Consider the following 27,949-nt stretch of genomic DNA (forward strand, 5'->3'; position numbering starts at 1 on the left):
AAATATCTGATAGAACAGGAGATAAAATTTTTGGAAGAGTCTTTAAAGTGGCGTTTTTTTTTTTCCTATTTGAATCACTTTTAATAGTTAAAAACTCAGTCCCCCTTAGGTCTCTGGAACAGAAACACAAATGCATCTTTCAGTTTCAAAAACAAACAAAATACTGTGCTAGGAACCAAATATAACTCTATCATGGCCCCTGCACTCAGGCATGTATGCAAAGAACTGTCATAAAAATATAGCATCATGTCTATCTGAATATTACAAACTACTACTATAGTTTCAAGATCAGTGAAAGAAAAGATTAGAAAATTGCTTAGAGTTCCAAGTCCTTTAAAAAAAAACAAATTAAAAAAAAAAACTACTCAACCCTTTCTCAGCCTTATCTCTTAGACTCTGATTCATTAATTAGCAAGAATGTCTCCAAGGGGGAAAGTGAACTTCACAGTTACCAGGGGAACCAAAGAAATAAAATAAAATGTACCTCACTGAGACCTTCACTTTCACAAAAAGTCTGAGATAAAAAAATGCAGGTCATAGAATCTTCTTTCTTGGTGAAAAGAATGAAGTCTTTCCCTATTCTCATGGCCCCACTGCAATGAAAACAAACAAATAGTTATCATATGGATGGTTCAGCATCAGCCTCTTCCAGCTCTAACATTCTGTGATAATCTTGGGTTAAATCTGATAGGGAATTTTACATTCTAATTAATGTGCTTTGTTTTGCAAAATAAGAGGATACCACTCATATGCTTTATGAATGATTTATCCAGGGGAAGGATGGATTTGCCTGCATCCATACAAAATGGGGGATCTAGTTCTTTTTATGAAGCCTTTAGAAAATGATAGAGGGAAGGATCCCAGAAAGCCAAGACACCAACATAAACACCTGTAATAAACAACTTTACATAAAAATTTTGCTAGAGTTGTAACAGCTAAATGTGAACTAGACAAAGGGCAAAAATTGGCAGTACATAGGCTTTAGGCAATGAAATGTAATATTTATTATAAAGCATATTTAAAAGCTAGGGGCTAAAGATACCAAGATAAAATTAGAGGTACAGTTCTTGTCCTCAAGGAGCTTACAATCTACTATAAAATGCTTTCATTAAATGAACTTACAGGCTGATGATCCCATATGAGACTATCTGAGTTTTACTCTGAGGATTAGCAAAATATAGAAATGCATACAAACTACAAATAAATTATTATGTCTTAGGTGACTGTTGCAGGGCATCTCTAAAGAACCCCTATAATATAATGATATGAGGTATAATTGAGACTCAACAAAACTCATTTATTTGAATCATGTTCTAGGTAAAAGACACACAGGTTAAATAAGATATAACCTCTGACCTCACAGAGCTCCTGTCTGGGAGAAAGGTAAGATACCAATATAGGTATTTATAATAAACAACTTTACATGAAAATCATAATATACTTATGATATCAAAAATGATAAAATTGTTAAAAGAGATGGGGCTGATTTCATGTAGGATGTGGCATCTGAAAAATTAACTCTAGGTTAAAAAGTCAGGCAGGTAGAAATCAAAGAATGGACATATTTAGCTGTCAGAGAAAAGTACAGTTTGAATCAAGTATAAAATACTAATACAAGTATGGACAACTTTAGGTTATGGAGGGCCTTAAAAGTCATTTAAGGAATTTTAACTTAATTCAGTAATCTTCAATCAATGAATATTTTCTAGCAAAAGACTGATATGGCTGGATCTATGCATACAGTACATCAGTCAGTCAGTGAGATGAAGGGTGAATTATAGAAGGGAAGGAGTGAAAGTAGAGAATCAAATAAGATAATATTTATAAAAGCCCTTAGCATACTGTCTGGCACATAGAAGATAAATTATAAATGTTAATCATCATCATCATCATCATCATCATTATTATTATTATTATTATTTATCATCATCATCAAAACCCATTAGGATTTAACAGGGAATATGAAGGCCTGTCCTTGAGAAGTTGCAGCGGAAAAAGAGACAACAAATAAGAAACATGTTACAGAAGTAAGAAAGATATTAGAGACATAAAAATCAACATAATGTTGATAATGTCATAAGAGCAAGATAGGTTGCAAGGGTACAAGTTGGGACGTTTTTGGCAGAACCCTTCCACCCTTTGTTAAAGGTATTCCTCTAGTCAAAACCACTATTTATTACTGTTCTATACTTTTTTTAACTTTTAATTTTTTGTTTTTATATCACTTTCATTTCTGATGCCTTTTAAAGTAGACATCCTCAGTACTCATCAAGATCCGGTACTAAAAGGGACAGGGAAAAATATTCTAATACCTTTTAAGACCGTTGCCATAATATCCAATAAAACTTGAAGCAGCCATTCGCTTCTTTGACATTCCAAAGAAAATGACATCTGAAGCTTCCTCTGTAACAGACACAGATTTTGAGAGATGTTTACATTTCCTCCCAGGGTCAGAATTACCTCAGACTAATCAATCCCTTGACACAGTGAGAGAGTTTGAGTCATCTGACACTAGCTTGAATCTTGTTCAAGTGCCACAGCACATCCCCAGCACAATGAATAAACTCAAGTGCCTCTATAGCCATCCCAAAGATATGGGTCATGCACAATGATGAATCAATGAATTGCTGACCTCGTATCTCAATCCAACTCCTGATCCAGAGACACCAAGGGGAGTAGGGAAGCTTCAGGTCTCCCAGAAAAGACTTCAATTTCTTGATCCCTGGTTCAAAGCATTTTCTTTAAGAGCTCCCCAGGGCATAATGGAACCCCAGAAGGTACCCAAAATATATCTGAAGGACTTCCTTCAAAGAGACCATCGGATTCAATAGGTCCACTTATTTACTTACATACTCTTACATTGTCTGAATTTTATTAATGTTAAAGATACCTTGTAACCTAGAAGTGTCCAGCAGGATATGTATTATTCAATTGATTTAATTTCCATTTATTAAATTCCTTTTATATACTATAATGCTAAACTCTAGGAGAGATATAAATTATATAAAATACAGTCTATGCCCTCGTGCAGTTTTACCATTTAGGAGTGTCCAGATATTCTTGTCTGTCAACTAAATCTATCGTCAATTATCCATATATTCAGAGCCCCTTAAACTTTTTGTGGATGTCAGTTTGTTAGCCAACAAGAATTCAGTAAGAGTTAAGTCTAGGGGGCAGCTAGGTGGTACAAGTGGATAGAAGACTGAGGCTGGAGTCAGGAAGCCTGGTCATTGTGAGTTCAAATCTGGTTTCAAACATTTGCTAGCTGTATGGATGCCTCAGTTTCCTCATGTGTACAAATGAACTAGAGAAGGAAATGGCAAACAACTTCCGCATCTTTGCCAAAAAAAAAAAAAAATGGACATGACTGAACAGCAAGAGGATGATGATGAGAATTATGTGTTGGGTTTGATGCTAAGAGTTGGAGATACAAAGAAAGGCATGTGAGTTCATGCCTAATATACACTCAAACCATCAAAAAGCATTTAAGAGCTACTATATGACAAGGGGAAAAAAAACAAAAAAAATGAGATATCCCTGCTCTCAATAAGTTTACATTAAATTGTAAGACTTACAAAATACTGGTAGCTACTAACCAAAATTTCATTTAAAAATAGACTTTAATAATATATTTGTTGTTTTTGTTTTAATATTTTGAATAATGATTTCAATATAATTGGGTTCTATTCTAATCTTAAATATTTTATGCATTTAAAAACACTATTTTTGAGGACTCTATAGACTTCCCCAAAGTGCCACAGGGGGTCCATGGCACATGCACAACTATAAACTCTATGAAGTCAAGAATACTATCTTATCTACATTTTGTATCTCTTCCAATACTTAGCATAATGCTCTGTAGCAATAAATATATAATGAATATTTGTTATCATATCACTAAAATGTGTCCTTCTTATATCACTCAAGATTTGATCCAATCTGTGTTCATCAAGGTTAACTGAAATTATGGTCTCTTATTGGCAACCTCTCCTGCCAACCTAAAACTTTATTTTTAATGTTAGAATATATCTTCAATCCTATTGTGAGTACTCTATTTTTAGGATAAAATGAAATATGGGTTTATTTCTTAAGATTTCAACATTTTAAAATTACTTCTTATTCATTTGATTTTCTTCCTACATTTTTAATACTGAAACAATATAAAGATTCTTCTTTTCCCTTTGCAAAATTGTTTCTTCCAACATCATAGGCAAAAATTGCCATTCATTTTGAAAATTAATAAAAAATGCTCTTGAGGCAACTAGGTGGGGCAGTGGATAGAGTACCAATCCTAGAGTCAGGAGGCCCTGATTTCAAATTCTAGTTCAGATACTTAATAATTGCCTAGCTATGTAACCTTGGGCAAGTCACTTAATCCCATTGCCTTAAATAAAAAAAAAATTTTTAAATGTTCTCTTCACTTACTAGGAGTGTCTGCAAAGAATTAAGTACCTTTAAGATGTCTCATCTAAATATCTATCTAGTGAAAACAAATATCTATAAGATTTTTCCACTCAGCATTACCTTCTTTTTTAAATTATTTAAAAAATTTTGAGTTTTAAATTCTCTTTTCTTCCAGTCCCTCTCCCACTCATTAAGAAGACAAGCAATATAATACCCATAATACATGTGAAGTCATGCAAAATGTTTCCAGATTAGCCATGTTTAGCATTATCTTCTGCATGAAGCCTTTTCTGTTTCCCCAACTATGAATGCCTTTCCTTTTAAACTGTTACGTTTACACATTTTGAATTTATCTATATTTGTTTTATATTTATGTTGCATTTGTTATATCCCCAATGCAAGATCTTTATCAGTAGGGAATTATTTCTTTGTACGTATAGCCTTAGCACCTGGCATAGTGACCAGAATATAGTAAGGATAACAATAACATGACTGATTGATTTTTTAACTCTCTGTACTTTCACTCAAACAAATAATTCTTCTTGAAAATTCAGATTGGTTTAAAAGATATGGATGATGTTAAGTTTGAGAATCCCAAGGAAAAAGCACACAGCTGTATAAGAAGACCACTCACAGTTATCTTCAATCATTAAACACATTCACATTCATTGTAGAGATATTTAAATGATGTTGATGCTGGTGCTGAAGCATGTTGATCATGAGATCTAATCCATGGATGTATTTATTCTGTTGACTGAGTCAAGTTTGTAACACACAAAAGGAGACATAATGGTACCACTGAAAAGGTGCTGAACTTGGAGGGATGGACCAAATTTCAAATCCTGGACCTGCCACTGCCTACTGTGTAAACATGAGCAAATAAACCCTCTGAGCTTTAGTTTTCTTCTTTATGAAATGAATGAGGAGACTTGTATACTTTACCCTAAAGACTTTTCAAATCTAAATTTAATCCTAAAAAGAATGGGTATGTTGTATGACTATGATACAGTATTCAATGTGAGAACTGGGTAATATATATGATATACCACATTATAATCTAGCACTTTTAGGGTTTGAAAAGCATTTTACAAATATTGTCAATTTGAACTTTACAACCCTGAGAAATCAATATCATTATTATTTACAGATAAGTAAACTGAGATTATTAAATAGAGATTAAAGTGACTTCTCAGGTTCAAAGAGCTACTAAGTGTCTAAGGTCCTCCTGACTTCAAGCCCAGGGCTCTATCCATTGGACCATGTAAGGTGATACTGGATACAGAGACTAGCATTTTTGGAGGATCTAGATGGCTCTACATCATGAGAAAATGGAAGGAGTGGGATCTGAAGCTGGTGAAGAGTGGTGTTCTGATGGTGTTTCAAGTTCTGAGACTGAGGATCCTCAGAAGGGAGAACTCTCATTCATCTTCTATTCCTACCTTTTCACTGAGGCCCATTAAGGCTCCCAAAGTCACAGAGGTCACAAAATCAAGCAGAGGAAGAATCTGAATCTAAATTCACCAAATTAGGATTCATTGCTCTTCCCATTATATCACAATATCCACACATGGCTTTAAATTCTGGTACTCTTCTTTGTATATATCTCCTTTGTTCCTAGTATGATATCTGACACAGAATAAGTGCTTAATAAATTCTTGTTGGTTGACTGACTGACATTTATAGAGAAATGAAGCAACAGATGCAGACATCTGACTAGTCCTGGACCCAAAGATGTCTATTTGTGGAGAGGCCAACAGAACCAGAGGCTGACTATGAATACCCATAAAGATTATGTATGGGATGGAATTATAGGATATTTCCCACTTGCTAATGAATAACATTAGACTATACAAACACAAAGAAGTCAAAGCATTTGAAGGGCCCTGAAAGACCTATATGCTCTAGACCATAGTCTGATGAATGTTGTTCCTGGCTTAAGAAGGTTTCCTTCCCTTTTTGTGGAAAATAACCACAAAAATTTCAATGTATACCAAGAAGAATATCACCAGTCAAAATCACAGATACAGGTTCACAGATGAGAACCCAAATGCCTCAGGGTTCCCAATGGACTTCAGTTACAGTTTTGTACGCAAAAGGAAAAGATAATGTAGGGGGATTCCTTTGCAAGCTAGAAAATCTGTCTGAAACCATCATCCCTTAGAACATGAAAGAAAAAAACATTAACCACTAAAATAGAAGGTAAAGTGACCCCTAACTGTAGAAAAGTAAAAGCCACCTAAAGGCACTAGAAACTAGCCCTGGGGGCCAGTGACAACAGTACCTAAAAGGGTCAGACTTAGAATCAAGTCAGATATTAAGAACTCTTTCAATTTGTTAGGTGGCACTGCTTCATTCAAACACAGGTAAAAGTATATCTATAGCAATGATTACTTTTTTTTTCTATCAGAATGTCTGACTCCTTTAAATGACTGGAATTAATTTCTCAAGCCAGTTGAAACATTTAAATGTGAAAAGTCAAATCTATGGCTTTTCCATACACACCCCACCCCCACCTGAATAACATTCCATACCTGATTTTGCACAGAGAGCTCAATTTGCTTTTTTTATTGGTTTTCTGATTGTTCATGGTAACAACCAGTTAGGTAACTTAGATAATTAACTTACCAGGGCTCATTCCATCTCCATCATCAAGGAAGCACAACATAAATCCACCCTGCAGTTTTTCATTATCCACTATAAGAGAAAGCAGCTATTACTAATAAATATTAAGTCTAATTTGTTCATTAGAAAGTCATGCTGCTCATATGATTAATCTTTCTCCTAACTCGAGAGCAAGGAGTGACACAGAACAGGAGTACAATGATGTAACTCTGGGGAACTTGGCTGTGATTTTATGGAAGCAGCAGGGGGAGAACAAGGGTGTAGCTGGAATACAAAAGCACTGAATTAAATTAAAATTAAAAGAAAATTTAAAAACATTAAGAATTTACCAAAATATATCAGAATCTAGATTCTGCTCTGCAGAGAAAAAAACAGATCCTGAAGCTACCCTGGCCCATTTGAACAAAGGCTATTGACTTGACCCGGTCCATAGGCTTTTTCTTTTAAGCTCCTTTCTATATGGGTCCTATGTTTCTTCCTGGATCTAATTCTTTCATATCCTTTTTCCATTGGCTTACATTCCCTCCAATTTCACCATTTAATGTAAAAGTTGTAAAGAAACACATCCATCAGACCAGGTTCTAACTGTTCTCAAAAACTTACTAACTGGGTAAACTTAGGCAAATCTCTTAATTTTTCAAAACCTCATTTACAAAATGGTGATAACTGACAGTACTTGCTACACAGGATGGGTATGAGGAAACTGTTATTTAAAAAATGAGTTTTCATTCTTATTATGCTCCCAGGAAAAAAAAAAACCTGAAGAATAAGACACAGGTCCAGCAATCTTGTGGAAAGATCAACATTGTCAAATCCTAAAATAAGCCAAAGCCAAGAGTTGAGGAATAAAGCATCTTTAACTGAGATAACAGAGTATCAAATCTGCCATCCTGGGGGATGTCCAGTGAACTTTCCAACCAAACAGACCAATGAAAAAGTTAACAGTTTATTTAATTCAAGATTCTCACTTCATAGATGAGGAAAATGAGGCAGAGATATTAAGTGACTGTTCAGTGTCACATAATTATGAAAAAGCAGAATTAGGGTTGGAACTTAGATCTCCTAAATCCAAATCTTGTGCTCTTTTCATCACAAAACCTTAAAAAATATATAATCAAAGATTCAAACATTAAAATGTGGGGTATGGGATATAAAATGGATCATTTTAATTAAGTTGAATTAAAAAGGTTTTACACAAACAAACAAAACCAAAGCAACCAAGATTAGAAGGAAAGCAGGGAAATTCTGTGTGTGTGTGTGTGTGTGTGTGTGTGTGTGTGTGTGTGTGTATTGGGGGTGGGGAGGGAATTACAAGTTTTCTCTGATAAAGGCCCCATTGCTCAAATTTATAATGTCAAAAGACATAATAGGCAGTTTCAGAAGAAATCAAAGCTCTCTAATGGTTAAATAAAAAAAAGTTCTAAATCTCTTTTGATTAGAGAAATGCAAATTAAACCAAGTCTGAGGTACCACATCATACCTAACAGATTAGCTAAAATGATAGAATAGAAAAATGAAGAATGCTGGATGGAATATAGAAAAATTGGGCCACTAATGCACAATCGATTGAGTTGTGAACTGATCTAACCACTCTGAAGAACAATTGGAACTATGCCCAAAGGACTATAAAACTATACATACTCTTTGAGCCAGCAACACCACTACTGAGAGAACAAAGAAAAAGGAAAAAGAACTTTATGTAAAATGCATATAGATATAGATACAGATATAGATATAGATATAGATATAGATGTAGATATAGATATAGATGTAGATATAGATATTTGTAGCATCTCTTTTTATGGTGGCAAAGAATTGGAAATTAAGGCAATCTCCATTGATTGGGGATTGGTTGAACAATTTGTAGTATATATCTGTTTTAACTATCAAAAAAATTTAATTTTTTTAAATCACCCTTAAAGGCTCTCCTCCAATAAGAAGTCTTTCATATATATTCATATATTCAAGTTTCTCTGATTTAAACAAATACATAGGTAAGCTAACTCTGTAAAATAATCCTTGGACAATTAATATGAAGGGAGGCATAAAATGAGGAGTTAGCCAAAAGGTTTGTGAATACTATGGAGAATGGCTTATATAAGATCCAAGTGCCAAGGAGATTCCCTTTAGTTGGGGAGGTTCGAATTTGTAGATCTCATTGGGATGATTTTTCCAGAACATTACACAGTATCATCTATGAGAGCCACAATTATTCAAAAAAGATCATCATAGATGAAAAACTAAATGGATGAAAAATGCCTCTTGTATAGACTGTGAGAAGTATTTGGATGGTCAGTTCACTGTACATATAATTGGGGAAGAGACTGAAAACAAATTTTATGTTAGGACCAGAATTAAACAGGAAGAAAAACACCAGCGAAAATTCCATTTGGGAAATTATATAGTGCTTTTAATATTTCCAAACTGTTCTCCATTTCAAAGACATATTTTCAACAGAAATATTCTTGAAATGCTCTTCTATAGTTGCAAACATCAAGGCATTTTAATCTCTAAAAGATCAGTTTTCTAGGCAATCCAGAGGGCAATAGAGAGATTTTTAATGGACATAAGTAGATTATTGTACAAATCTAATGACGATTAATGATGACCTAATAAATAACAACAGCTAGCATTTATAATGCTTTAAAGAGGTAAGTTATTCAATGAATAGAGTCTATACAAAGGAGAAGGGAAGAGGGCAGGAAATAAAACAAGCAATTTTATAAGACTTATTATGTGTTAACAAAGCACTGTGCTAAATGTTACAAATTAAAAATTACAAATATTATCTCGTGTGAACTTCACAATAACTTCCTCAGTTAACAGTTGCAGATGTAAAATGACTAGCCTTAGGCCACATAGTTAGTAAAAATCTGAAGTCATATTTGAACTCAAATCTTCCTGCCTCCAAAGTCAGGGTAAACATTATGCTGCCTGGCTGTCCTAGGAATCAAAAAGTAGATGAAGGACTTTTAATCCTATCAGACATATTTTTAATGATCTGTATACCCTTTCTCACCTCCTTTCTTGTAACCCTTTAGCCCATACTATACACATTAATAAGCTGTCTTGGGATGAAAGTAAAGTACTTTATCATCTATCTATTCCATATATAAATATATATATATATAATTATATATATATTAATATATATATATATATATATATATATTAATATATATATATATGTGAGACCTAGCTTTATAGAAATGAATTCTATCAGCCTTGGACTTACTAATATTCTACTTTATCAAGTTTATCACATATTTGCTAAATGAAAATTAAATAAACTAAAAACAGTGCTTTTAGTTTGAAATTTTATATTTCTCAAAACAAAACCATTTCATATTGTATATTCATATCTGCAATTTTAAATTGTGATGAGTGGGGAAAAATAAGATGCTTGTTTAGTAGTAAAGAACAATTAAGTTTTTGTATTCTGTGAGGTTCAAGTGTTCTGTTAGGGTTGGTAAGCTCAGTGGCCTAGAATACTCAGAGGTTATTAAAGAATCCTGGGGAAAAATGGACAAATAGTATTTCCAATGGGTACCCGACCCCCCCCCCAAAAAAGAATATATTTCTTGCCCTGATTCCCTGCAGGATCAATGAAGTCACAAAAAACTTAAATTGCATTCCAAAATATACAGAATACACTTTTACTTCCAGGAGTAATAAGACAGATGCAAGCAAACATGTACACACTTTAAAAATATATATGTAAATGTATAAATTTGCTCACCTGAAAACACGTCTAGTCTTGTAGCCCCTGCATCTCTAGAAACAAGACAAAAATATTATTTCTTTAAAGGTAGAATGCATTACTGAAGAAAAGGGAAAAGTCAAACTGAAATGTTACACAATAATTATAACCTGTTATCAAAAATCAAAAAAGTAAAGAAACTCAATTCAATGATCTGAAACAATTTCTATAAAGTTTTTCATTGTTATTTTCTTGCCTGGTAAGACCTTTGTTCACTTGGATATTATGAATATCATAAAGTCTCCAAATTCCTAAACCTTGGGAAGCTGTAAGCAGAGGAGTGTGTTTTACACTAAGTTCAACTAAAGGGCCCTGAAGACAAGAATTACTCATAGGATCATGGATTCAACATTGTGGAATTTTGACTTTTACCTCTTTTTATTTTTAGATTTTATGATTATTTGCTTAACCATGAGAAGAAAAACACTAAGCAGTCAATTGATAACTAATCTTTTTCCCTTTCCCACAGAATTATTAGAATCAGAGGTCAGGAGGACACTGTTGACATCATAAAAGTGATTTCGTAAAGTATTTGACAAATGTTTTTTCACAGGACCATTGTGGATAAGAGAAAAATGGGTTAAGTAATAATAATAATAATAATAATAATAATAATAATAAATGATAATGATAATAAAATGATAATGATAAAGTTGTTTTAGGAACTGTATGAATAGATCCAATAATCGTGATTAAAAGATTGATATCAGCATGGTAATAGATTTCTATTAAATACTATCTCAACATTTTCATTAGTCAATAAACCTTTATTAAGAATTTATAATAGGGGCGGCTAGGTGGCACATAAGATAGAGCACTGGCCCTGGAAGTCAGGAGTACCAGGGTTCAAATCTGGTCTCAGACACTTAATTGAAAAAAAAACCTAAAAAAAATAAAAAGAATTTATAATGTATATGCACTGGGTCAGTATTTATTTATCTTTTTTTTAGGGTTTTTTTTTTTTTTGCAAGGCAAACAGGGTTAAGTGGCTTGCCCAAGGCCACACAGCCAGGTAATTATTAAGTGTCTGAGACCAGATTTGAACCTAGGTACTCCTGACTCCAGGGCCAGTGCTTTATCCACTATGCAACCTAGCCACCCCACTAGGTCAGTATTTAAAGGAATATAATATCTCTTTAGAATTGAGAGTAAATCAGTACAGGGTGAATAACTGATCTACATGTCCACTAGTTAACTTCTTGGTATACTTAAAAAAGGATGAGGCAAAGACTTTGGGGATTTTTTTCTACTTCTCCTTGAGTCATCTTGACCTTTTCAGTGGCAAGAGACACTCCTTATTTTCTAAATGAGATCTTTCTACTATCTAAAAATACTTAAAACACACTCACATACATACACATGTTCCAATTAATTTCCAATGAATTTTTTGAATGATTTCCAATGCTTTTTAATTCTTAAAACATCAAACCAAACCCCACCTCCCCAATTAAAAAACTCATTCAAACAACCAAAATAAGGAATACCATTAAAATGGCAAAAATGAAAAGTAACAGCTCAGAAGCCCACCCTAGTGATGCTCTTCCCTTTTCATACAAAATGAGCACTGAAGCTAAGGAACAAGTCTCAAAGGGTTCTGAAGCCTCTAAAGGAGAAAACACTCCCCTAAAGTGTTTGTGGTTTCACTAAAGAATCACAGTAATGATACTTCAGTAGTTTTGGGGTTTTGTTACCTAAATATCAGTGTTTTAATTTCCCATTACCTGAATTAAAAAACCCTGAAATTGTAGGTTTAAAAATGCAAAGTTTTTTGCAATTAAGAAACAATGACAAAAGCAAACAAAAAACTAACCTGTAATATATATGCAAATAATAATTTTTCACTTGCATTATCATCAACAAGCATTTATTAAATATCTATGAGCCAGGTGGGAAGCAAAGAAAATTTGACATAATTTGTGGATGAATTTTTCTGGTAAATCTTTATAATACTTTTTAGGTATTCTTTGGTATCATTAATACTGTTTCCTATTTGGAAAGTTTTGGATTTGCTTTCCATACCTACCATTAACTGAGATATTCACTAAATGAAAACTAGTTGCTTTCTCTGTATCCAACACATCTAACTATGCATTCTTGTCATCAACTATTAGAAAATCTCTCTCAGTGTTATCTAAGGAACCTGATTTGTATTGAAATAAAGTTGATGAAACTAAAATGAGGAGGCTACATTATTCTTTACTATATTTATAATATGGCATCTTTGTTTTATTTTTGAGACCAGTTCTCCCTACCTCACCCAAGCCAGAAGTTCATTAACCACTCACAAATCCAATCTAACCCACTGATGGGCACAGGATCTCCAAGGGCCAGTATGTCACTCCTTATGTAGCCTGGTAGTCCATGACTCCTGAAGGTTCATCCTATAGCTGCCAAACTTAGTTTGGACACCCAATGACTTAACCTACTGTGGCTCAGAGCTCCAGAACTCAAACAATCCAACATCCTCACTCTCCCTATAAGGTCAGTACAGGCCCAGTTGCCATACTCAGTGATGTTGTCTTGTTACACAGGTAGAAGTGATTCTCACTTCAGTAATGAAGTCCTAAAACAAGGCAGTTTTACCAGAAGCCTTTAAAAAGAAAAGAATTTCCTGGTTTTCCTCCAGTTTCTTCAACCTCATATAGAAGGTAATTGAAATCTGTTTTTTAAAAAAAAAGTAACTGAAGCTGATATGATACAGAATAAAAAAATGATTAAAACTGGAAGAATTCAATATATTGGCTAGTGAATATTTTTAAACAAGTGGCAAACTCTGCTGTTGTAAAAGGAAGATTAATCTTTAAAAAAATTAGAAAAATCTAATGAAATATCTAAAGTATCCAGCTATTCTTTACTAACCAGACAAAGGCAGCTGGGTGGCTCAGTGACTATAGTATTGACCTTGGAATCAGAAGACCAGGAATTCAAATCCAGCCTCTGACACTTACTAGTTGTGTGACCTTGGGCAAGGGTTAACCCTGATTGTCTCGCATCAGAGCCATCTCCATTTGACCTGATTCATATACAGCTACTGGACCCAGATGTCTCTAGAGGAGAAAGTGAGGCTGGTGACTTAGCACAGCACTCCCTCTCTCAAATTCAGTCCATGTGCTTTGTCTTCTTCAAGAATGAAGGACAAACATTATTACTGGCCAGAAAATGTAGAATTACCATGTCAGACAAATTTAGGTGATATTTAAGATGCCAGATAAATAGATGGGTTATGAAGAGAATTGGAGGAATGTTAGTATATCATTCTTGCAGGACAGAGATTACAAGACAAGGGCATCAGGTAAGCCCATTCAACTGTAAAATATATAAACACCTTTAGCTTTTTGTTTGTGTCAAATAGATCTTCTAGTTTCACCCTCATTAAAAGTAGAGGGATTCCACTACTAATCAGCACAGAAATGTTGGCCTGTTTCTCCCTGCTCCGGGGAGCTCACCAAATTGGGGTCAGATAGTGTGGACCCCCAGCATTTTTAGTTCACTGCAGCTCAGAACTCCCAAGCTCTAGCACTCCCAGTCTATCAGCTTCAGTCTTCCCAGTAACAGAGATCATAGGACTCTGTTACCAAGTCCAGTTATAAATACTCTAGTACTAAGTTACTCAACTACAGAACAAATAACATTTTCTAGGTGATTGACCTAGTACCTCTCTATCATACAACCTTTCCTTTAACTCTTGAAATCTAGTTTCTAGTTTATTCCTGGGACAAGAGGTCATACCTGGCTCAATTAAATGAGTCAATTAGCATTTGTTATGCCCTTGTGTGTCAGACATCATACTATGTGCTGAAGATCCAAATGCAGTAATAGAATAAAAATTATTTTATATTTTATATTCTGATTCTTGCTTCCATCTCTCCCATCTCTTTTTCCCTTTGTGCATGATTATATGACTGCATTTTACATACATATACATGCATACATTAATACACATGCATAGAGTGCTGGACCAAAATTCAGAAGACCTGGGTTCAAATCCAACCTAAGTCACTAGCTATGTGACCCTGGATATGTATGTCACTTAATCTCTGTTTGCCTCAGTCTTTTCAACTGTAAAATAATAATAGCACTCACCTCACAGGCTGTGAAGATTAAATGAGTTTATATTTGTAAAGCTTTTAACAAGGCCATAAAATACATAAGACTCAATTATTATGGTTGTTGTTACTATTTCCTCATTCCCTCAGCCACAGGCAAAGAGAACTACCTGCATTATACTCTCAACAGAACACATTTGTTCTAACTCTTCTGGCTTTGCTTATGCCATTACTGGAAAATGTTTCTTGATACCCCCTAATTGTTGGAACTATCTTTCTCTCCTTACATTATTTCATTCCTCCTTACTTGTGAATAAGTTGCAGTTCCATGAGAGAATATGAGCTCTATGAGGGCAGGCACACCTGGGCAAGACCTTGCACCAGCTGGGCTCTTAATAAATGCCTGTAGAATGAACAAATGTCCTCCCTACCATCTTGGCTCATTGAAAATCTAAAGAAAACTCAAATGCCACTTTTATCAAAACACCTTCTGTAACCTCACCAGTCAAAAGTACCCTTGCCCTCCTCTGAATATTCCTCTGCCTTCTTTGTATCTCTTCTATGCACATAACAAATTCTACTGCTATGTTATAACTTTGTGGAAAGGCAAGGGTGGCATAGTGTATAAAATGATGGCCTGTATTTATGTCTTACCTCTAACCTGTGACAAGTTTTCTCTGTAGCCTACAGACAAACGCTCTACGATCCTAAGTTACAGATCAATTTTTTTAAACTAAATTCTTTCTTTCCTTTATTTTTTAAATTTAAGCAAGTATTTATTTTCTTTCCCTTCCAACTCCAACCTCCAATTTAAAGAAAAATATGGAAAAAAATGTAAAAATATGGAAACTAAGCAAAATGAATTCCTACATTGGCCATCTCCAAAAATGTATGGCTCATCCTGCATCTTGAATCAATCATCTCTGTCAGAGGTATGTCTTCTAGAATCATAGCTGATCACTACAATGATCTCAAGCTTTCACAGTCATTTGTCTTTACAATGTTGTTGCTATTGTATAAATTATTCATACTCATTTCATTATGCATCAGTTCATGAAAGTCTTTCCAGATTTCTCTGAATCTTCCCGTGTATCATTTCTGACAACACATGGGATTCCATTGCATTCAACTACTATATTTGTTCAGTCATTTCCCAATTGTTGAGCATCTCCTATAAACCAGTTAATGCAACAGTGATTAACAACTTCACACTGGGAACTACCCAATTGCAAGCACAAACCAAAATAATAATAATAATTTCTTATTGCTCCTACTAATTTCATAAATTGATTGAAAGCCAGGAGTTTGTCCTATTTACCTTTGCAGTCCTTCATCTCTCTAGAATATAAGATTAACTTGAATATTGTTGTTGTTTGTCCTTCCTTTTCAAAGAGGTTGGATGAGGTCTTGACTTGCACATGAATTGTATTTAAATGAGGCAGAGTTGAAATGTTGTCAGTCTCATTTTCTCTTTCAGAGAATGTTCCTCCTATGAATGTTCCATAGAGGAAAATATGCTGGAGGGCTTTTCTTGAATCTGACAACATTTCATGGACAACTGTCACACTTCAGTTTTATCACTGACAAAAGATCAAGAGCTCTGGGAGTCGATCAAGGATGGGTGCTTTCACCTTGCCCCTTACTATCTACCTGCATAAAATACTCAATAAATATTTTTGAAATGGATAAGTATATCACTGTAGAGACATCTAATAAACATCTGCTTCTCTTGATTTTAGACCCAAAGAGAGAGAGTGTCAATTAACCTTGGTGACAAATTCACATGAAGCATATTCTGTTCTTTATTGCTTCCCTTATTCAATTCAATTTCATTTTTCAAGCATTTACTAAAAATCTACTGTGAACCATACACTTTGCTGGAATCTGGAGATACAGAATAAAAAAATTAAATAGTACGCCCTCATGGAACTAACATCTTACTGGGAAAAAATAATACAAGCAAGAATAAGTAGTAGTAGTAGTAGTAGTAGTAGTAGTAGTAGTAGTAGTAGTAGTAGTAGTAGTAGTAGTAATAATAATAGTAATAATAACAATATATTTTGGTTTATAAAAGCACTTTAGGGGTATCTCATTTGATCATTAAAACTGTGTGAGGTATGTACAATTATGTTCAATATTTTACAGCTAAACAAACTGAAGTAGAGTGATCTGTTCAGGGTCAAAAAGTTGGATTCTAAAGCTGGATTCAAACAGCATATGTTACACATACATAATTTATATATGTATATACATCTACATAAAGATATAAAACTATATGTATAAGTATACACATATATTTAAATGAAAGGAAAGAAGACAGATGGGAAGAAAAAAGGAAAAGAAGGAAGAGAAAGAGGGAAGAAAGGAAGGAAAGAAGGGAAGAGGGGAAGGAAGGTTGAGAAGAAAGAAAAAGGGAAGAAGGAAAGAGGGAAGATAGGAAGGAAAGAAGGGAAAAGGGAAGGAAGGTAGAAAGAAAAAGGGAAGAGGGAAGAAAGGAAGGAAAAAAGAAAGAAGGAAGAAAGGAGAGGGAGAGGGGACACGAAGAAATGAAGAAAGAAAAAACAGGAAGACAGAGAATTTTTTGAAGGAGGAGATGCAACAAATTTTGTAGGAGGTAGCATTTGAAATGAATTGAAGGGAAATAAGAATTTCAAGTGTCATAGTTAAGAAAGGAGAGCATTCCATGCATGGGAGACAGTATGAAACAAAGGCCCACAGACGGAAGATGGAACAGTAAGGAAAACAAAAGAAAACAGTAAAATCAGTTTAGCTGGATCATAGAGGTTGTATAAGGAATTGATGTAAAATCAGTTTGGAAAGACCAGGTGTGAGAGAGATTCTGAAAGCCAAAGGAAGAGTGAACTTAATCCTACAGTCAATTAGCAGCCACTGAAGCTTCTTGAGCAAAGAAGGACCTAGTCTGACCTGTGCATTAGAAGTATTGATGCTGGAAATGTCTAAATATTATAATAAATAACCCTGCAAAAATCACATTGTCATCTTTAAATCCACATCAGAAACTTTCCCCAACAACCTTAAATTTACAGGCATGTCTTACCTTGCATTGTCAAGTAATTCAGCAAGGGCTCCAAAAAGGAAGCTGTGAGTCGTGCTGATGGAATACAAAGAAGGTAAATGATAAAACAGTCCGGAACATGATTAGAAAGGGTCAGAACTCTGGTGGACATACATGAAAAACAACAAAGAAGCAATTCATCCAGGCCCAGACAGCTAACCTATTACGGAATTATTCTGGAGTCAGGTTTCTAAGAACAGTACTAGTTCTGACATGGATTCTCTCCATTAAAAGTCCTGGGATAAGAATAGATTAGCAGAATAGATTTGATGAGCAACTTATAAAACAGAGACATTGAGGGGGAAAGGGAGAGAGTGTGGCTATCACACCTAGTCCTTCAAGTTTGCAATATACATTATAAACTCTCTATAAAATGTCCAGTGAATTATTAAAAATTGATTTGAAGCAGGCTAATTCCTTAAGAAAACTAAGGATCAAAGATCCATGAACACATTCTGTATGGCCATGAGGTACCATCTTTTACTAAGACAAATGGGGGGGGGTGCCCCTGTTTGCCCTGATAAGTTCTACGTATCCTTACAACAGGAAAAAAAGAAAAAAAAAACCCTACTTTTAAAATATCTCATATTCTAAAACATTCACTGTCTGGTGTCACTTTCTTGATGATGCCAACTACTGTAGAAACTATACAGAAGAAAATAGTCACAATTTTAGAATTTTAGACTTTTTAATCAGTTTTATATAGCTGAACTCTGAGTACTGACAGTCCTGTATTTGCCTTTTTTCATTTACTGGTCCAGGCATTTCCATCAGCAACCAGAAACTAGTATAAAGGAAAAGCATCCAATGTAATTTTCATATGCTTATTAGACAGAGGTGATAGAAGTTAGAAGGGACTCATTTAAATAATCATCATCTCATTTGTACAACAGAAAAGATTACCTACAATACCACAGAGATTCCAAATTGTATCAGCTCATAGGAAATTATACATTCAGTTAGAAATTCACTTTAAAGAACATACATATACCGGCTTTTAAGTGTATCTCATAGATGGGGGGTGGGTACCTAAGGGAAAGGTAGCTTTAAGATCTTAGTCCTTTTTAATGGAAAAAGAAAAGAAAAAAAAGATCTTAGTCCTTTAAAAATTCATTTACATATAGGGAAAGAGGGATGTAAATGATGCTGATGGCTTGTTGAGTCATCTTATCTCAAAGTTCAAGAGTTCTTCATGTGGTTCATGTGACTGAATAATAGTTCATGTGGCTGAATAATAGTTATTTCTATCATATTATAGTACCTATCAAACAAGGTTGCTGATAAAATGGTTTCCAGATAAAATGGTTATATAGCACTTAACACAGTGTCTGGCACATTGTATTATGCAAATGTTAGCTGCTATTATTATTTGTTATTATTGTTATTTTCATCATTAAAGTTATCATTATTGCCAAGAGGTCTGGATGATTGCTCTAGTGGAATGAGCACTTAGAACAGGATCTGGAAGGCATTAAAAATATTGGTTGGTTGATTGATTGGAATTTCAGGGAATGATGTAAGGGTTGTTTTCAAACATTTCTTTAAGCAGTTTAATGGGATTCTCAAATAAGAAGGAATATCAAAGTATATAATTACTGTTATATAAGCTAAGTGATAGTGTTGGCCTCCTTTTGTCAATAAGGAAAATTGAGGGTCAGAGAAGTCACTCAACTATTACAGTTCTAATATGGAACTTGAACTATACCATTCAGTCCACAGGACCACTATTCTATCCATCACAACATGATTTCTCTAAGCAATGAGTTATTCTGGTGATTTTAAAAAAGAATTCAACATTAAAAGATAAAATTGCCAACCTTTTAATAGTCCATTGATTGTGTAAATTGGGGTGCACTTACTATGAATGAAATGATTATAGCAAAATGATGCTGGAGTTTCTCTACTGATTTGTCTCCATTAAAAAGGAAAAAAAGAAGTGAATTTACATCTGAATGTTTTTTCCGAGGCTGTTGTCATTTTAATTTACTCAGTTATCAAATCACCAATTGAAAGTGGGGAGGGAAAAAGAGAATAACAGTATTAGCAGTCAGAATAAAACAGAAAGAGACTTCATCTCTAAACAAAATCCACAACAAAGGCAATGTTACTGTTCTCAAACTATGTGGTACACCACATACTCTGGGGATTTAAAAAAATTAGATCTTCATCATCAAATTATCCCTAAGGTCAACCAATATATAATAATCTATGGCGGCTAGATGGTACAGTGAGCAGAGGGCTTGGCCTGGAGTCAGAAAAACCTGAGTTCAGATGTGATCTCAGACATTTACTATCGGTGCAACCCTGAGTAAGTCATTTAACCTCTGCTTCAGCGATCTCATCTGTAAAATGAGAATAATAATAGCATCTACCTCCTTGGGTTGTTGTAATAATTATAAATCATTTACAACAGTGCCTGATTCATAGTAGGCGGTTAATAAATGTTTACTGATTGATTAAAACTGCAAGACGGCTGCTCCCAAACCTTTGTTTCATCAGTTTAATGGAAAGACATCATCATACATCTCCCTGGAATTTTATTTATTTATTTTTGGTTTGGTCTTTTGTTTTTTTGGTTTTGCGCAAAGCGATGGGATTCAGTGACTTCCTCGAGGTCGCAAGGCTGGTGAATATCAAGTGTCTGAGGTGGGCCTTGAACTCACTTATTCCTGAGTCCTGGACTGGATTCTGCTCGCTTGCGCCACCTAGCGCCCCCTCCCTGAGCTTTATTTTTTAACCTGCGGGGGGTCAGTGACTTGCCCAAGGTCACGCGGCTAAAGGACTACCGGCAGGGCATCAGCAGTTGGCATCCGGCCTCCGCCTCTCCCTGCCGGTGGCCCTGGCCGAGGCCCGTGGCCTCCCGCGTCACAGAACGGAGAGCCAGCATGGCAGGGCGCACGTGTGCGTGTGTGTGTGTGCACGTGTGTGTCTGTGTGTGTTTGTGTGTGCGAGCGCACGTGTGTCTGTGTGTGTATGTGTGCGCACGTGTGTCTGTGTTTGTGTAAATGTGTGCGCACGTGTGTGCCTCTGTGTGTATGTGCGTGTGTGCGCACGTGTGTCTGTGTGTGCGTGTGCACGCACGTGTGTGTGTGTGTGTGTGTGCGCACGTGCGCGCGCCTGGGGGCGCTCCCGGCTCTCGGGGCTGCCTGCCCGGGGGTGGGGGCGGGGCCCGGGCCTCCTTCCTCACTCTTACAAGGAGGCCCCGAAGCACCCCGAGGGCTAAGAGGGCAGCGGAAGGCCTCGGGCTGGGGGAGGGGCAGCTTTGCCCACGAGCCTGGGCAGAAGGTAGAAGGGGGGTCTGCAGCCCCGGGCACAGCGGGCGAGGGGGCCCTGCCCCCCCGGCCCGCCCCCGAGGGCCGTGCCCGGGGAGCTCACCTGTTGGTCTGGATGTAATCCAGGTGGATCTGCCCCCGGCGCACCAGCGGGTACTTCTCCCCCATGCCGCCGCCACAGTGCGGGAGCCCGGCCGGCTGGCGGAGGGGTCTGTGGGCGGGGCGTGTGGGCGGGGGGGGGGCCGCGCAGCAGGGAGCCCCACCCTCACTCCCCCGCTGCCCCTCCCTCCTTCTGTCCCCTCCCCTTCCGTCACTCGCCCCTCCCCTTCCGTCTCCTGCCCGCCCTCCTGCCCCCTCCCCTGCTGTTGTCTCCCCTCCCCCTTCCGCCCCTCCCCTTGCTATTGTCTCCCCTCCCCTTCCGCCCCCTCCCCTTGCTATTGTCTCCCCTCCCCCTCCTGCCCCCTCCCCTTGCTATTGTCTCCCCTCCCCCTTCTGTCCCCTCCCCTTGTTATTGTCTCCCCTCCCCCTTCCGCCCCTCCCCTTGTTATTGTCTCCCCTCCCCCCTTCCGCCCCCTCCCCTTTCTATTGTCTCCCCTCCCCCTTCCGCCCCCTCCCCTTTCTATTGTCTCCCCCTTCTGCCCCCTCCCCTTTCTATTGTCTCCCCCTTCTGCCCCCTCCCCTTTCTATTGTCTCCCTCTCCCCTCTGCCCCCTCCCCTTGCTATTGTCTCCCCCTTCTGCCCCCTCCCCTTTCTATTGTCTCCCCCTTCTGCCCCCTCCCCTTTCTATTGTCTCCCCCTTCTGCCCCCTCCCCTTTCTATTGTCTCCCCCTTCTGCCCCCTCCCCTTCCTATTGTCTCCCCCTTCTGCCCCCTCCCCTTTCTATTGTCTCCCCCTTCTGCCCCTCCCCTTTCTATTGTCTCCCCTCCCCTTCTGTCCCCTCCCCCTTTCTATTGTCTCCCCCTTCTGCCCCCTCCCCTTTTCTATTGTCTCCCCCTTCTGCCCCCTCCCCTTTCTATTGTCTCCCTCTCCCCTCTGCCCCCTCCCCTTGCTATTGTCTCCCCCTTCTGCCCCTCCCCTTTCTATTGTCTCCCCCTTCTGCCCCCTCCCCTTTCTATTGTCTCCCCCTTCTGCCCCCTCCCCTTTCTATTGTCTCCCTCTCCCCTCTGCCCCCTCCCCTTGCTATTGTCTCCCCCTTCTGCCCCCTCCCCTTTCTATTGTCTCCCCCTTCTGCCCCCTCCCCTTTCTATTGTCTCCCCCTTCTGCCCCCTCCCCTTTCTATTGTCTCCCCCTTCTGCCCCCTCCCCTTCCTATTGTCTCCCCTTCTGCCCCCTCCCCCTTTCTATTGTCTCCCCCTTCTGCCCCTCCCCTTTCTATTGTCTCCCCTCCCCTTCTGTCCCCTCCCCCTTTCTATTGTCTCCCCCTTCTGCCCCCTCCCCTTTCTATTGTCTCCCCCTTCTGCCCCCTCCCCTTTCTATTGTCTCCCTCTCCCCTCTGCCCCCTCCCCTTGCTATTGTCTCCCCCTTCTGCCCCCTCCCCTTTCTATTGTCTCCCCCTTCTGCCCCCTCCCCTTTCTATTGTCTCCCCCTTCTGCCCCCTCCCCTTTCTATTGTCTCCCTCTCCCCTCTGCCCCCTCCCCTTGCTATTGTCTCCCCCTTCTGCCCCCTCCCCTTCCTATTGTCTCCCCCTTCTGTCCCCTCCCCTTTCTATTGTCTCCCCCCTTCTGCCCCCTCCCCTTTCTATTGTCTCCCCCCTTCTGCCCCCTCCCCTTCCTATTGTCTCCCCACTTCTGCCCCCTCCCTGCTCAGATGGAACTCTAAAGCCTCCCCAGGCCTCCTGTGCAGCTTGAGGACAGTTCGCCCTCCGGGAGGGAGGGACCCTGACCCACCATTTCATAGGTGACATGCATTGGTGCCAGGATCTCTGATTTAGGAGGACAGAGGCCCAAGCCTCTCCTTCCCAAACTAGGCCGCACTGGAGAGTGGCGGTCAAGAAGGAACAGACTTGGGGCCGAGGGGCAGGGCCGGCAGGGCATGGGGAGGGCCCGCAGAGGTCCCTTGACTATACAGGTTTCACATGTTTACCTCAGTTTCCTCATCTGTACAATAGGGATGAATAGCACCTGCCTCCCAGGGCAGTTGTTCGAATCAAATGAATTCATGATTATAAATATTGCTGTGTGCTATCAATAATTTGGTGTAGGGTAACAAGAGAATTTTAAAGAGTTTACCTGGAATTTAGAAAGCATGGTAGAAATGTTAACTGTGATTATCTCCCAAAATGATTCAGAATGCAGGACCCAGAGTTCTAAGCTTAGGATGTGGGACTCATTTTCCTTCCTGGTGTCAGTCTCTTCATGATCCCATTTGGGGTTTTCTTGACAAAGATAATGGAGTGATTTGTGGAAACTGAGGCAAACTGAGGTAAGTGACTTGTCCAGCATCATGCAGCTGGTAAGAGGCTGAGGCTGAATTTGAACTCAGGGCCACCTAACTCCAATGCTGGCACTGTGCCACCTCACTGCCCCTCCCAGGAGAGCTAGGCATCACTTTTCTCCTTTGGAGAAGATGGGAAAAAGAAGGAAGGAGGAAGAGAAAGGGAAAGGGATTTGGTCCTGGGGATGATATCACACCAGAAAGGAGATGCCTTCTATGGGTCCCTATTTTCGTTAGGCACTTTCAGGTCCAGAGTTGTTCAACCTGCAGAAGGAATGGGTAGCAATAGTAGTCACTGGCCTGGCATTTATTCCACCCTTAACGATGGGTCAGACATTGTGTTAAGCACTGGAGGCAGAAAGAAAGGGTACACCACCTGCTATTTAGCTGGGATTTTGAATGCTGGTTATAAAAATCCAAACAGTGGCTCTGTTGAATAATGAATTTGTGTGATTCATTGGGATTGCACAAAGACTATGGTCCCCTCCCGCTTAGAATAAAAGGCAGGAAATCAGCAGAACAAGTCACCCTGCTGGGAAGGCAAGGTGTAAACAGACTATTCTATAAGGGCCAGGGGAGCAAAATGTTTGAATGGCAATTCAAAGGAAAATGATATTGTACTTTTGTTTGAAATTAAAGTAAACAAAAATTAAAAAGTATTTTTTTCTGATTACATTTTTGTTTTATTTTCTTTATGCAATTGGAGCTATCTTCCTAATTTTCCCTTCCATAGAACCATATGGGATATGACTTTTTATAGCCTGAGAGAGAAAAAAAAAAAACCTTGAAGAGGCTATTCTGGTTTTATATCCCCCCTCCAATTTCCAGCTGCTAACTCAAAGCAATTCACTATTTAAAGTGCACATGGTACCATTCACTAAGCCAAATCAGTTATATTTCATTTCTACCCCAGAGAAATAAATGTCTGTTGTATAGAAACACCCATCCTGAATTTTCGAATAGAGAAGCTGCTGGTTCTGCTTTTAAGGAGAATCATATGCTGGTGTTGGCCAGAAGACAGCTTGGAAGAAGAGGTAGAGAGCTATTGCTCAAAGAAAGAATTGGTTCAGGTAACATAAAATAAAAATTATAGTTTGTGTTACCCTAATTGTGTAATTTTGCTTTTCTGAATAAATGTTTTTCTCATCTGTAAAATGGGAGGCTTGAACCTTAATGAGATCTACTATCCTTTCTGCTAGAAATTGACTTGGATCCTCTCTTTCTCTTCCAAAATACACTCATGGATGTCTTTGCTCTAGTTTTATCTACAATTGTCATTTGTGACTTCTTTTCACCTAATGAAAAATGTAAAAGCAGAGAGAGATAAAGTGATATTGCCTAGGTCCCATTCTCCTAAAGATTGAACTCCATGTTCCCCCAAGAACTGTTCCTGTCTCTGGAGTAGGTGCTGTATGTACCAATACTAAGATAGACAGTGAAGAGGAGGCAAAAGAAGTAGAATAGCAAATCATAAATACAGGAATGAAATAGGGAATAAAAGCAATGATGGATTCAAAAGATGCATCACCAAACAACAAAGTAACAAATTGTCAAAATAATCTTTCAAATCCATCGGTCTGATTATATCATTTACCTGTTCAAAAAATCTCTTTAAGTTCCCAACTGATTCAAATGAAAACACATAACGTCTTGTAACTTGAAACTCTGGATATGTCACTGGGAAGGAAGAAGGAGGGAAGGAAGGAGAGGGAGGGAGGGATGGGAGGAAGGAAGGAAGGAAGGAAGGAAGGAAGGAAGGAAGGAAGGAAGGAAGGAAGGAAGGAAGGAAGGAAGGAAGGAAGGAAGGGAGGGAGGGAGGGAGGGAGGGAGGGAAGGAGGGAGGGAGAAAGGAAAAAGAAAGCAGGGAAGGAAGCATTGTATTCTCTGAATTGTCCACTCGGGTAGGCTCATAAAATATGCCAACTAGAAGAGACATTGAGTAGATAAACCCATGGTTGGAATCTCTTATCATTTAAATAATACTTGGGGAAGTCATGCTTTGATTTCTTTTTCCAGTAAACATATTTTAACTGAAAACATTCTGGACAATAATTATAAACATGAAAAATTGTTATTTTCCACCCTAAGGCAATACTATTTCACAGTAACCATAAATAAGAAATGACATCAGAGAAATATAATAAATAGCAGAGGCAAATGCTGTGAAATGAATAATGCTGAAATGAAGCTAATGATCTTAAATTAATAGAGTAAAAAGCCTTAATCTCAAAAACTCCTACAATCTTCCAGTTCATTCTCCTGCCTCCAAAATAGGATAACTGTATTTATCCTAACCAGAAAAATCTCTTGGTAATCAGACAAATTGCAGTGCCAAGCTGTTTCTGTGTTTAGTTACTCTGGAAGTTCTTTCTTGTATCTCATCTTAATTCATTTATTGCTTTCCTCATTTATTCCACAATTATTTGAGATCCATCAAGATGCCCAATACTAAGAAAAACAGTGAAGAGGATGCAAAAGAAGTAGAATAATAAATCATAAGCACAGGAATCAAATAGGGAATAAAAACAATGAAAGATTCAAAGGATGCATTGCCAACAACCAAATACAAATTACCAAAATAATCTTTCAATCCATTAATCTGATTATGTCATTTACCTGTTCAAAAATCTTTATTAGTTCCCAACTGGATCAAATGAAAACACTCAATGTCTTGTAACTTGAAACTTTGGATATGGCAGAAGGAAGGAAGGAAGGAAGGAAGGAAGGAAGGAAGGAAGGAAGGAAGGAAGGAAGGAAGGAAGGAAGGAAGGAAGGAAGGAAGGAAGGGAGGGAGGGAGGGAGGGAGGGGGGAGGATGGAGGAGGGAAGGATGAATAGAAGGGATGAATAAAGGGAAGGAAGGAAAGTTGATTGGAAAGGAAGGAAAAGAAGAAAGGAAAGAAGGAAGGAAAAGAAAACAAAGAAGGGAAGGAAGAGAACAAAAGAAGGAAAGCATTTATTAGGCACCTACTTTGTGCCAGACACTGTGCCAAGGACTACACAAATATTATCTCATTTAATCCATACAATCCTCACAGGTATTATTATTGCTTCCACTTTAATGTTAAGGAAACTGAGGCAGACAGAGGTTAAATAACTTGTCCAGGGTCACAAAATTAGTATCTGTGACCTAATTTTACCTTAAGTCTTCCTGACTCTTGACTTCACCTTCTATTGACTGTGCCACCTAGTTGCCTCCAAAGGACCTAAGAAACCATCTATTTAATTTTTTCATTTTACAGATAAGGAACTAGCCCTAGAAAGATGAAAGGACTGCTAAAGTCTCTTAGTTATTGTTAGAGCTCCTATTTGAACCCGTCTTCTGTCTTCTTCTACCACAACTCTCCTTCTACAAAATAGCTTACCTTTCTAGCCATAATACAAATATTTGCCTTTTATACACTCTACATTTCAACCAAATTGTACTATTGGGTGTTTCCCTAAAGTCATCATGGAATAGAGACCTTTGTAATCTATGCAGACTAGCTCCCTTGAACAAACTCTCCCTTCATCTCTACCTATAAATTTCTCATCCTTAAAATCCTAACTCAAACCATACCCCTTCTCTTTCTTCCTTTGTTCCCCTCCCTTCTTCCATCCTTCTTTTCCTTCCTTTCTCCATCCCTCTCTTCTTTCATTCTTCCCCCAACCCTTCTTTCCTATCTTCCCCCTCTCTCCCTTTCTTCCTTTTCTTCTTCCTTTCTTCTATCCTTCCTTCTTTCCTTCCTTCCTTCTCTAGTTCTTCTAACTTCCATTCCTTTAGACAAAGTGCCTTCTCTAATCCCCAAATCTTACAATTGTTTGTCTGGATCTTTAATTTATTCTTATATTTTTTCTCATTTGTCTACATATATTCCTACTCCTAAAAACAGATATTTGTTTGAAGTGTAGGTTTTATACTTCAAGATGAAAGGACTATTATTTTTCATCTTTACACCTTCAACGTAAGCCAGTTCCTTGCGCACAGTAGATATGAAATAGTTATTGAACAAGCTAAGAGAAGATAGGGTTAGAGGAAGAAGCCTTGTGTAGAATGTGAATCTTCATCAGATTTTTGAAAGAAATGATGAATATGGATTTGAGCAAGTGATGACTAGACATCAGATATCGAAAAGTATAAAGGAATGGGGGATGGAAGGAGGAAGATGTTAAAGGACTTAAATACTTGGCCAGAATCTTTCATTTCTTTGGTGAATATACTGACCATCTTCCTAGTAACCTCAGACATTCCAACTCCTACCCTAGACTTTGGTGAGAGTTCACCATGACTAGTACTAACCCCAGGTACCCGGGCTCATTCCACTTCTTATTCTAGGTACTATAATCAAATCAACACTA

At 37.8% G+C, this 27,949-nt stretch overlaps 1 protein-coding gene across 1 annotated transcript in view; it reads right to left on the reverse strand.

Moving 5' to 3' along the window:
- Positions 1–21,439, reverse strand: part of MORC1 (MORC family CW-type zinc finger 1) — a 239,002-nt gene extending 217,563 nt beyond the window's left edge. The window contains exons 1-6 of the mRNA XM_074214443.1: positions 21,284–21,439; positions 17,891–17,944; positions 10,766–10,800; positions 7,030–7,098; positions 2,313–2,403; positions 485–593 (exon numbers count right to left, since the gene is read on the reverse strand). Of these exons, the coding sequence (XP_074070544.1) occupies positions 485–593; positions 2,313–2,403; positions 7,030–7,098; positions 10,766–10,800; positions 17,891–17,944; positions 21,284–21,348 (423 nt within the window). The 5' untranslated portion in view covers positions 21,349–21,439. The remainder of the gene's footprint in view (positions 1–484; positions 594–2,312; positions 2,404–7,029; positions 7,099–10,765; positions 10,801–17,890; positions 17,945–21,283) is intronic.
- Positions 21,440–27,949: the final 6,510 nt, after the last annotated feature.

The sequence above is a fragment of the Macrotis lagotis genome, chromosome 1, assembly GCF_037893015.1.
Source record: "Macrotis lagotis isolate mMagLag1 chromosome 1, bilby.v1.9.chrom.fasta, whole genome shotgun sequence".
NCBI classification, from domain to species: Eukaryota; Metazoa; Chordata; class Mammalia; order Peramelemorphia; family Peramelidae; genus Macrotis; species Macrotis lagotis.